The sequence below is a fragment of the Dermacentor variabilis genome, chromosome 5 (assembly GCF_050947875.1).
Source record: "Dermacentor variabilis isolate Ectoservices chromosome 5, ASM5094787v1, whole genome shotgun sequence".
Classification (NCBI taxonomy): Eukaryota; Metazoa; Arthropoda; class Arachnida; order Ixodida; family Ixodidae; genus Dermacentor; species Dermacentor variabilis.
In genome coordinates, this window is record NC_134572.1 from 177,931,337 (window position 1) to 177,943,898 (window position 12,562).

The window sequence follows — 12,562 nt, forward strand, 5'->3', positions numbered from 1 at the left end:
ATTAATTTGGAGGTTTATTTACTTTATTTACAGTAAAAACACAAAGTAATTAACAGTCATAAAGTCATTGATGGCCGGCAGCAAATAGGACGCTGCGGCCCGTGGCAAGAAGCACGAAAGAAATGAATGAATGAGGGAATGCGCTCTCTGGTTCCTGTCTCTCACTTTTAACCCCTTCGGTGTCTCGGGGTCACATCATTTTCGGGCGGTCGTCGAGCCCACTCAGGTGTCGTCATTTTCCTCCAATGGTAGGCGCCCGTGCAAGTGCCGTCACATTCGGCCAATGGTGTCGCTCCAAGGGCTCCACTTTTCGAGGGATGACTTGCCACCGGTATTGCCTCCTGGTCTGCAAGTGTCGTCACAATTGGCGGATGGGGGTTCCAAGGGCTTCAAGGTGACTTACTCACGGGTGACTTACAGCCGGTGTTGCCTTGGTGTTGCATCCCCGTGTGAATGCGCTCAGCTGGAGGAGACGGGTTGTTTTCGAACGAGCTTTCAGAGCTGCAAAACAGCCTTGCTCGAGTCTAGGATCAACTACCTAGGACCGTGCCAGGCTCCTGTTGCACTTTCGGGAAAAGTCAAGCAGTGGGACAATAGCTCCACGTGCGGTACCTTGAGTGGGGGTCGCCAGCTTGTCTGACAGGTCCGGGAACGTGTTAGACACGCTTCTGCGCACTTTAATTGGGTGCGACGGCGATTCGATGTGGTCTGGTGAGCTCGAGTGATGTCAGGAAAAGGGTCCCTATCTAACAGTAAGTAGAATGCAGTGAAAGTGGGAGCAAGTCTCTAGCAGGTTTTTGTCAAGAGCCAAAGAGAGAACTCGTACCTGTTAGGTTAGCAGCACATTCATAGGTGAACTGAAAGTGTTAACTGCTAATGATGCTTTAGCGGCAACAGAGGCCATTGGAGGCCATAGTGAGAACGAGGTGCTGGGCCAACAGAGTACGGTAGAAACAGCTAAGCCAGCTGTGGATCAATTAACACAGTCACTGTTTGTGTGTGTCTCAGGTATTGCTAACAAGGTCATTAACGGAGTACAGAGTACTGCTGACCCAAGAGACGTGGGCACCCATGTTGAGTCAGGGCTGCATGCCAAAGTGCAGTGCAAGCTGGTCGATGCAGTTGCGGGCAGTTGGCTGGAGTGTGAGCTGCATAGCTGAAAGGAAGACAGCTGCATTGTTCAGGGATGAGTGAAGCTGTCCACCAATCTAGGTAGCCAAACGAGTGGTGATTTAGATACAAATTATTCAGACAGTGTGGGTGAGACAGTGATCGAGACAGACGAGTCGTGATGCCGATGCAGAATGTAAGCCGGACAATACAGTAGAGGGAATTTCACAGGATCGCGAGTTGCGTAGCTCAAGTAAAGACTGCTGCATTGTTCCAGGGTCGGTGAAGCTGTCCGCCAGTCAAGGCAAAAAGAGAGATGATTTGATTGAAAATCACTCAGACTGTGCAAGTAAGACAGTGATCCGGACTGACGAGATGTATGAGTCACGGTCAGCACGAGGCATGAGTAGATGGTTTAAAAGTAAGCCCTAGGAAGAAGCACCAGAGAAAAAAAAAACACTGTAAAGGCCAGCATGTAGTGAAGAACACAGCTTAGCCGAAGACAGCGAAAGATGCAGAGAGAAAAGGCGCACTTGTCGTTTACAGGGCGTTCATTCCAAGCACGTCCGAGCCACCGGACAAAAAGAGACGCAGAAGCATGTTCTAAGCGAACAAAGGGCATGGAGCATTTACGTTTCCCTCATTCTTTTCAGCGTGCAGCATGCATTGCAAAGGAGTGCAAAGTGGCTGGACAAGATGAGGTGGTAGGGAGACATGACGTGGTCAGCCAAGGTCATGATGCCAGTATGTCGCCAAAGCACAAATTGGCAGGGGACTGTAATGTCTGCAAAGATCTGGTGGAGTGTCAGGCCTATTGTTCTTGGCTAGCCAGAACGGCTTTCAGGGCGCGACCACCTCGAGTACAGCCCAAAAGTATGAGTCTGTAGTAAGATATTTGGAATAATAGAAAAAATTCCGTAGAAACAAATACTTTGCTTTGTGCATTTCTTTTTGAGCGTGTGAGAAGCTTTGCGATTTATTTGAGGCTTGAGTTTCGTTCAAAAAATAAATTATGAGCTTTGTTTGGGATTTCGTTTGAAAAGCTCCAAAGTTTGAAAGATGTGTCTTTTGTAAAGTTTTAGTTTCGCAAAGTGTCCATTGAAGAGTACTTAGTCTTTATTTATTTTTTTAGTTGCTTGAAACATCAAGGCAATTGTTAAAAACACATAGTAATGCGCATGTGTATCAGTTGATCATTGTTAAAAGTGCAAGTTTTTCTTCTACAGTTAAGCACGTTGGTTTTCAGTGAATGAATACTTTGTTCTGAGAAGCGTTGATACTGTTCCAGATGAAAGGAAGCAATGTTTGTGGCTGGGCCTCTTGTGTGTATTTAAGGTGGCAGTGTTCTGAGTTTTCTCTGAAGCGTGCATGAAAGTAGCTTTGAGTAGACACATCTTTTAAGGCTCTTTTGAGTGCATAAGTTCCTATGTTTAGTTTTGTGGTTTCCTTAAGGTGTGTCCTGCATGGACAGAAAGGAAAGAAGTGTGTGTAGGCATTATGAAATGTATACATGGGGTGCAGGTATGCGTTGAGTTGTGACCACAAAGCTAGCGCGATTTTCATTACATATGCGTTGAGTTGACGAGGCTGTTCAGTGGCACCAGTACGTGCGATATGTAGTCCACTCTGATAAGAGTATGAACAGGCTGTTCATAAAGCCTGTTGCACATATACCTTTGCTCTCGTGCAGTGCGACAATCAGGTTTGGTTGAACTCAAGAGGAATGTGAGTGCTTGCTTTAGTGTCACATAATTTTGTGGTCGAAATTTTCAGTTCCCAGTTAAGCGGCTTTTATTGAAATTTTACTATGAATCCTGGTGAGTTAACAGCCGATTGTGGGCCTTTGCATGCTGTGTGGTACTGTGTTGCTGGGATCAACTGTTCCATGCCGGTCGTTGTGAGATGGTTGGAAGCATTTGGAGTTTGCAGTTATTGAAGAGAGCCAAGCTATCTTCTTGGCCGCCAGCCTTTCTCATCCTGCCCAGGAGTTGTCAGCACTGGTCAGTCGAGATTTCCTGGGGTGTGGAGGAGCTGTTGCATTTGGCTTGTTTGCTGAAGAGTCGAGGCCAGGGTCATTGTGGTACCGAGATCAAACAACATCCCACATAGTCAATGTGGAAACTGAGATGCTGACAGTTATGTTAAGAGATTGGCGTGAGAACGAGACGATGGAGGTCTTCGCAGAACTTCAGCAAAAGTCGCCAGTACCTGGAGAAGCTTTACCGTCTGACGAGCTTGGGCCATTGACTTCTCCCCAGTCATCAAAAAACACTGGGTCCAGTATGCTTGCTTCCCCCTTTCCAGGATCAGCTTAGTGGCAGTGCATGGGCTTTGTGTCAACCTTAGCTTCGGACAGCAGAATGACCGCAGCCCAATGTACCAGTGGGGCACTTCGACTTGACTGATTTCAAGGCGCTTTGCTGTGTGCATGCACAGTGCTCACTCTCTTCCACTTTCCTCTTTCTATTCCCCTTTCCCTTCCCCCAAATGTATGGTAGCAAACCGGACTGTCGTCTGGTTGACCTCCCTGCCAGTCTTCTCCTTGCTTTCTCTCTCTTTTCTCCTCAGAGGCTTTGCTGATATGAACCACTGGGGTGGTTGATTGGAACATTGCCTGTTTCCCTAGCGAGTGATTTAGGGAAGACAAAGGCTTTCTAGGAGATATCATCAGAGTGTGGAGTGTGTTCTCCCAGAATGATGTAGTCTACTCTGATATGTAGCCTGTAGCTGCATGCTGTGTGTACTATGCTCGATGATCCCGCCAGTACAAGTATGCCTTTTTCTGTAAAATAAGTTTGCCCTTTTTCCCCCATATTACTAAGCCACCTGTTCTAATCTTCCAAACTCCCGACCTCATACTTATCAACAAGTTGGCAACTTTGGTCAACAAAATTATGCAAAAATTATGCACAATGGTATGGGCCCGCTTAGTCTCCTTGTGATGCCCGGGTATCGTAGGCCAGCTACCTTTTTGAAATGCACCAGCGGCATAGGCTAGAACGCAAGCCTCTGTGTGATGCGAGACTCCGAGACCACGATACACTCAAATCCTACAGTACGCTGATGCTTTGATTTCATTTTGCATTATGTCAGAAGCGTAGCATATTTTTACATACATTATAATCTCGCGTTAAATCGTGGAGGCTGCATGACCGCCAATCTTCCCGAATTATTTGTCAAGTTTACACCTTTGCGCTAGTTTCCCATCTTTATGGAGGTTGTGTCAAATTTTGTGAAAAGTAAATTCTGTGACCGAAAAAGATTTGCCCATCGGTGTCCGAATGTTCCATTGGAAGTTTTCTAAATGGTCAAAAGGCATCAGAGCGGCAGCTGCCTTGAGCAAGCCCCTGAAAAAAGCGTAATCGGCTGCATCAAATTTGCTGGTAAAGTGATCTGAAAACTATGTGTCCTTGTGTGCTGCTGTTCCAAGTTATCTGTTGCTTGTGTGTAGCGTATAAAGGTAAAAGCTTTTACTTGAAGTGTGTGCGTATTTCTCACAAGGCTTGTTCGTAGCAAGATTGAAAAAAAAAAAGGTTGTGTACCATCTCCTCCCCCTCCCCCCCCCCCAATTCAATGTCATGTCCAGTGATTTTACAAATTTTTATGTTTACAGATTCGGAGGTATAAGGCTGAGTCTCAAGCTCTCGTGTTTGCTGAGGCAGTGCATTTAGCCTGTTTGCTTGTTTTTCTCTTTTCGTTTCCTTCTCTTCACCATTCCTCACTGTTTCTTTTTAGGAGCTGTTTTCATGTGTATCCATGCTTGGGATGCCATGTCCACTGGTGTATGCTGCGCAAGCTGTCGTCACCCTGTGGGATCTCAAGAAAGTCTCAGACTCCAGGAACGAGACCTTTGATACAGCAGCAGCATTTTCCTCGCCAGGCTTCAGTGCTTTGGCAGATCAGCTTCATCGTGAGTGTCGTTCACTTAGCAACAGCTGCCTCACAGCCGTGCTGGTGTCACTGAAGAGGCTCTTTCAAGAACCTTCAATTCCCGTTTATCATGCACTGCTTAGCGAAGCCGCCTCACGGTGCTCGTCCTTTAACATCCAAGATCTTTCACGGTTCATTGTGAGCCTAAACCAATCTAGGAATGTCAGTCTTGCATATCAGTGTCTTGCTGTCTCGCGGTTACAGGAGTTGCTTCCGTCCTGCAGGACAGAGCAGGAGCTCAAGTATGCTGCAATTTCGCTGAGGCGTCTACTGCGCCTATCATCACCATCTCTCATTGCTGCTTTCTGTAGTAAGGCCTCCGAGATTCTAACCCCTGCATCACATGCTCACACACTTCTCCGTAGCTTACCAGTCATCCGTCATGAGCCTCAACACAGTTTCTGTGACAGTTGTATGTCCAAAGTCCTCACATATGTCGACCCACTGATAGCGTCTTTGGACACGAAGGACCTTGCATCTCTTGCTGACGTCGTAGCTGACGCTCATTGCAATGCTAGCAACACATTAAGGTTGATCAGGGAACGAGCGCGCCAGCTCTACGAGCAAGCACCGTCTGTGTCGGCTGCGCATTCTCTCATCATGGGCCCTCGGCTGCAGCAGCCAGAACGCCAGCAGCTTGAAAGTTCTCTTCGCAAGTTTTTGGCAACCGGCCTCTCGCACCGCAGTGTCGTGGACTTTGCAGACATCGTCACACGGCTTCCCATCACCAGTTTCGATTTGTTGACCACTTTCTGGAACTTAGCGGCAGACCTGTCCAACCCATCGCTGGTGATACTCATAAGGCGTTACTTTTCTTGCTACCAGCAGACACGCTTTCGTAGCGAGCCTTTCGAGTCTGTTGTGCTGGAGTGGAGCAGAGAAGAATTGGAGAGCTCGTGGAAACTCGGAACGCTAGCTCTGGCAGCACAATTCATGCTAACGTTCAGACCATCAGAGCTGAGCCCTGAAAACATGAGCCGACTCGGTTCATTGCCAGGTCGGTTTCAAATCTGGTCTCTATTAGAACTCTCCCTTGGCCTGAAGGCAGCGGAACGGCCATCAGTTACATTGCTAAGGAGGACTGCTCTTTCCCCCATGCTCATGGACTTGAAGACTGACATTCATGGGGAGGTCCGCAGAAGAGTGGAAACAGTGCAAAATCTAGCTGAGCTCACCATGCTGGCTGTCTGCAATAAAGTGCTGTGGTCATCAAGGGGTCATCACATCCAGCTGAAGGAGTCTGTCGCTGCAAGGTGAGCCACTTTACATGTCATTTGCTTTTCGTGCATGCAGTACGTGTTCGAGACACTCGCCTGTTGAGCTTCCTACAATTACCACTAGGGAAAAGTGGCACTACTGCGCCATCGCATACAAGAAATTGCTTGAAAAGGGAGGCTTTAGGCTGACATCCCTTTCAGAGAACCAAATACTGCAAAGAATGAATAACAGGTTTATAATACCTAAAGGTTTATTTTCAGTTTCGCATATACGCATGTGCAGGAATTAATGAACAGCTGACTTCCAATCCCAGGACACGTGGTTAACGAAGGCACAATGACAGGAATTGCATTATTGCTGATTCACACTGTCATTATTAATTTGTTACCCGCATGTCTAACAATTGGTTGTCATGTCTTCGTGAATTTCTGTATATTATGTGCTGTATTTATGAAACTGACAATAACCTGTAATCCATCCTCTGTCATTCCTGTGTTGCGATCGCTTTAATATGAATTTCCAACTAGTGTGTATATTCTGTTGACTCTTGGAGAGTCAAAATGACGAAGTCATGCGCAGTGAGCAATACACTTTCTGTGGTATGCGTTAAGACTCTAGCCAAACCGTGTGTTACATGCTGGCTTTGCTATGTATTTCCTTGAAAGCAATTCTTATTAAAGCGTAAGCCCTCATGCTAAGATGGGAAGTCCATTTCAGTTCAGATTATTCAACATCATTATTGGTGTCATTACATGGTGTCAAAAGCACAGACAAAAAAGCCATTTGATGAATGGCGCAAGGAAGTCTGTGCCCCCAGTGGCACAAAGCAGGGTACAACATTGATGTGCATGCAAATTTGTAATCCACTGACAGCGTGGCACTTGATACAACCTTGAAATATAAAGTTTGAGTAAATATAAAGCATTTGTGCAAATGAATTCAGTCGCTAGTGATGCAGCAGCTGTTCCGTTAAAGGCTTTTTGCTTTCAGGTTCCATGAGTCACTTTGAAACTACTGGCTCAGGTTTTCGAACTGTGAGGGCAGAACTCTACTAACTGAGGCCACAAGTGAAATGATGCAGTGCCTCCCGCAAGATTTGAGCAAAAGAGTTTTTCCCGTGCACATTTGCAGTGCTGATAAAGCGGCACTCTTGGTGGCTATTGTGTGAGCTACTATTGAAGAACTATGTGGCATTTTTGTGATGCTGTTGTTGGCAGTGACGCTGTCAATGCTTTTGACATTGTTTTCCACTAGCTGCTTGATTCTTGCTGCATCCTGCATTGTCACTATGTGTTTCATATGAGGCTTACTGTCATGTACGCCACTTTTGTGTTGCTGAAGCTGTTTTCATGAGCATGACAAAGAATGACATACAAACACCAGCATCTCGTTGAGGTCAGCTTGTGTGCAAATATTTATCTGCCACTGTACGGGTTGTTCTGACCTCCGAAACACTTGTGCAGACGCTACCACTCTTGGAGCTTTTAAAGTGCAATACCTTGCTCTAATTACCAAGCGCAATTGTATGTATGATATTGTTGCGGGATAGCAGCAGTGCTTAACGCATCCGCATCATAGGTAAACATTGCTGTGGGAACATGGCCTCGTAGCCCAGTGGTGGCACTTGTGAGCGAAGTGTTTTATTTTTTTTTCGACCCTATTGTGATAGTAAAACTCACAATAAGAAGGTGGCCTGACAACAACAAGGTAACGTTGATGATGACAACAGTCATAATTCTTTATCGCCATCATCAGCCTATCTAAAGTCCACTGCAGGACGAAGGCCTCTCCCTGCAATCTCCAATTACGCCTGTCCTGCGCCAACCGATTCCAACTTGCACCTGCAAATTTCTTAATTTCATCACCCCATCTAGTCTTTTGTCGTCATTGACTACATTTTCCTTCTCTTGGCAACCATTCTGTAACCCTAATGGTCCACCGGTTATCTAACCTACGCATTACGTGACCTGCCCAGCTCCATTTTTTCTCTTAATGCCAATTATAATATTGACACGTGTACTTATATTTAACGGGCGACCACGTTTCGCCGCCTAACAAATGTTATCGCACAGCGCGGGACGCGTCTGCATGTATCCGAAGTTTCTGGAAAGTTATCGATGCTTCTGTCCGCTGTCTGTTGTCGCCGAAACCCTGTGTTATCTGATTTCATCACGTGACTCAAATGTTGTAGAACTTTGTGGAAGGCATGCGGGTCCCAACGATTAGTCTGGAACATTCGATGACTGCTGTATAAAAGCCGACGCACTTGACCCGCTGATCAGATTTTCGACGACCGCCGATCGTGTTCGCCGCTACCATCATTCTTTGAGTGTAGCCTGTTCTTGAGGGCACAAGTTTGCCCAATAAAAATCTTGTTTCATTAATCACAGTTTTGCTGCCTTCTCAACCGTCACTACCATGTGACATTGGTGGAGGTGCTAGTGCGTTCATGTACCGAATGCCCCCGCAAAGCCACGATCCAAGCCCGAAGCCCGAGGACAAAACCAACATCGCCCAAGACCAGCGTGCTAGCCGCAGACTGCAAGGACTGCCCCCAGAGCACGGACTTCTACCTGAGACGACAAAGAAGATCGTAGTCAAAACAACCCCAATGGCTGCCCCAGTGACCCCCGTTATCCTACAACAACCTCGGGACCCACCGACCTTCCATGGAGCAGCGACTGAAGACCCGGAATCATGGCTGGAGACCTACGAATGAATCGCGGCTTTCAACAACTGGGACTCTGATGACAAGCTGCGGCATGTGTACTTTGCCTTAGAACGTGGTTCGAGAAACGGGAGTCGACCTTGACAACATGGGACCTGTTCCGGAGCGGCTTCCTGCGCATCTTTACGAGCACACTGCGCAAGGAAAGGGCAGAAGCCATGCTGGACACCCGAGTGCAGCTACCTAACGAGAACGTTGCCATATTCACAGAAGAAATGAACCGTCTGTTCCGCCACGCCGACCCGGATATGCCCGAGGAGAAGAAAGTCCGCCTTCTCATGCGGGGTGTGAAGGAAGAACTTTTCGGCGCAATGATACGAAGCCCACCGAAGACCATAGGAGAGTTCCTTCGCGAGGCCACCGGCATCGAGAAGACACTCGAAATGCGGAACCGGCAATTCAACCGCCGCACGACCTCTACCAATTACGCAGGAATTCAATCACTGGACACCGACGATGTGCGCGAGACTATCAGAGTGGTCGTACGGGAAGAGCTTCAGAAGTTGTACCCCAGGTCGCAGCCTCAAGTAGCCTCAATCGCCGAAATCGTCAAAGATGAGCTTGAGAGATCGCTTGGAGTTCCTGAGCTGCAACCAGAATCACCGCAGCTGCAGCCAGAAGCTATGTCCTACGCCGCCGTCGCCCGACGTCAAGGCACACCTCCACGACCCCGCCAGGGCCCTATGACGCCGCAATTCCGTCGTCCACCACCGCCAGCCCGCCCGCCCGTCGCCCAGCGCCGCTACGCGAGGAAGATGGACATTTGGTGAGCCCCCGACCATCGCCCGCTCTGCTATCACTGCGGAGAAGCCGGCCATGTGTACCGCCGATGCCAATACCGCGACTTGGGACTGAGAGGGCTCGCCGTCAACGCGCCGCATCCACAGCTTGGGGAGCGCCCACGTGACATCGCCGATTACCTAGCCGCCACTCAGTGCGACTCTCGACAACCGTCCCATTCGCCGTCACCAGGCCGCTACCTGTCGCCGCAACGCCGTCCATACACTGGCCCAGCCCGGGGCCGGTCAGCGAGTCCATATCCGGAAAACTAAAAGCAGCAACCGATGGAGGTGCGGTTGCTGTTCGTCAAACTGACGAAGATCCTCCGCCGCCGACGAAGACGCCGAAGAAACTACCTCGACGGCATACCGACACGCTGCCGTCCCTACGAAGTGTGAAGTACGATGAAGTACGATGTACGAAGTACGATGTACGAAGTACGAAGTACGATGACAAAAGACGAGCTGACGACGTCCCATACCAGCCACAGGTCAACGCGACACAGCCGTGATCCGACGCCAAGACCTAACTGTAACGCAAGACAAAGAACCACCGACCTCAACGTGCTTGTCGACGTCTATGCAGTTACCACATTAGTCGACACAGGGGCCGATTACTCCGTCATGAGTGGACACATCGCCACCCAGTTGAAGAAGGTTAAGACTGTATGGGGGGGCCCTCAAATTCGAACCGCTGGAGAACACCTGATTACCTGATTACGCCGACTGGAATCTGCACGGCAAGAATTAGCGTTCATGACCGGACTTACCCTGCCACCTTCGTTATCCTCCAACAATGTTCTCGCGATGTCATTCTCGGCATGGACTTCTTAAACCAACACGGCGCAGTCATCGACCTGAAGTCGAAGTCGATAACCCTGTCTGAAGATCAAGCGATACCGCCGGAGAGCTCTCGTAGTCACCATGCCTTAAGCGTGCTCGAAAGTCAAGATAGCATCCCGCCTCGCTCCAGCATTGTCATTTCCGTCGGCACCAAAACACCTTCCGACGTAGAAGGCGTCATCGAGGGTGACCAATGTCAACAGCTCGACCGTGAAATTTGCGTCGCAAGAGGGATCGCTTGACTGCACGGAGGGAAAACTGAAGTGTTGATGACAAACTTCAGCCAGGAGTTCAAGCACATCAACAAGGGCACAGCGATCGCGTACATCGAGGAAATTCTGGAAACCAGTAAAGCGTTTGTCCTCTCGGATTCCGCCGCATCTACCCCGATGACCATGGTTCCCGAACCAGACTACAACATTAATCCAAGTCTCCCCATGATTAAGGAAGAACAGCTCAGAAGTCTCCTCCGACGATACAAAGGCTGCTTTTCGACGTCATCGAGGATTCGACAAACACCAGTTGCCAAGCATCGCATAATCACCGAGGAGTGTGCTCGACCACTCCGCCAGAGCCCTTACCAAGTTTCGCCGCGAGAATCTGCAGCTATAAGAGAACAAGTCGACGAAATGCTGCGTAACGACATCATCCAGCCGTCGAAAAGCCCGTGGGCATCCCCTGTTATCCTGGTAAAAAAAAAGGATGGAACCCTACGTTTCTGCGTCGATTATCGTCGTCTGAACAAGATCACGAAGAAGGACGTCAACCCCCTCCCACGGATAGACGACGCATTGGATCGGCTCTGCAACGCTAAATACTTCTCGTCCATGGACCTCAAGTCTCACTATTGGCAAATAGAAGTCGACGAAAGAGATCGCGAAAAGACGGCCTTCATCACCCCAGACGGCCTCTACGAGTTCAAGGTTATGCCATTCGGACTGTGCTCGGCGCCTGCAACGTTCCAGCGCGTCATGGACCCGGTGTTAGCAGGATTGAAGTAGCAGACCTGTCTCGTTTATTTGGAAGACGTCGTCGTCTTCGCTGGAAATTTCGACGATCACCTCAGGCGGCTTGCAACAGTACTAGAGGCCATCAAGTCGTCAGGGCTTACTCTGAAGCCGGAAAAATGCCACTTCGCTTACGATGAGCTTCTGTTCCTAGGCCACGTAATCAGCAAATCTGGTGTCCGTCCAGACCTGCAAAAGACAGCTGCCATCGCACAGTTCCCGCAACCCATCAACAAGAAGGCAGTGTGAAGATTCCTTGGCATGTGTGCCTACTACAGGCGCTTTGTCAAGAACTTTTCGTGCATCGCCGAGCCTTTGACATGTCTAACTAAATGTGATGTTGACTTCAAGTGGGAAACGCCGCAGGCCGATGCATTTGAAGAACTCAAACGATGCATGCAGTCGCCGCCGTTACTTGCGCACTTCGACGAGTACGCCGATACAGAAATCCATGCTGACGCCAGTAGCCTAGGCCTCGGTGCCGTTCTAGTCCAGAGAAGAAACGAAGTCGAACAGGTGATAGCTTACGCTAGCCGGTCGCTGTCAAAAGCGGAAGGCAACTAGTCTACGACCGAAAAGGAATGCCTCGCCATCGTTTGGGCTACAGCTAAATTTCGCCCTTATCTTTATGGCAGGCCATTCAAAGTCGTCAGTGACCATCACGCATTGTGTTGGCTAGCGAATATAAAGGATCCTTCAGGACGACTGGCGCAGTGGAGCCTCAGACTACAAGAATACGACATCACTGTAACCTACAAGTCCGGACGAAAACACTCCGATGCCGATTGCCTATCACGCGCACCCATTGACCCGCCGCCGCAAGATGACGAGAATGATGACGTCTTCCTTGGAATTATAAGCGCGGAAGACTTCGCTGAACAGCAATGGGCAGACCCGGAGCTAAAAGGCCTCGTCGAATATTTGGAAGGGCACACCGACGTTGTCCC

The 12,562-nt window shown here is 48.8% G+C and overlaps 1 protein-coding gene across 1 annotated transcript in view; it reads left to right on the forward strand.

The window, feature by feature from the left end:
* LOC142583361 (FAST kinase domain-containing protein 1, mitochondrial-like) overlaps positions 1-12,562 on the forward strand; it is a 67,072-nt gene that overhangs the window by 2,744 nt on the left and 51,766 nt on the right. The window contains exon 2 of the mRNA XM_075693788.1: positions 4,846-6,293. Coding sequence (XP_075549903.1) covers positions 4,846-6,293 — 1,448 coding nt within the window. The remainder of the gene's footprint in view (positions 1-4,845; positions 6,294-12,562) is intronic.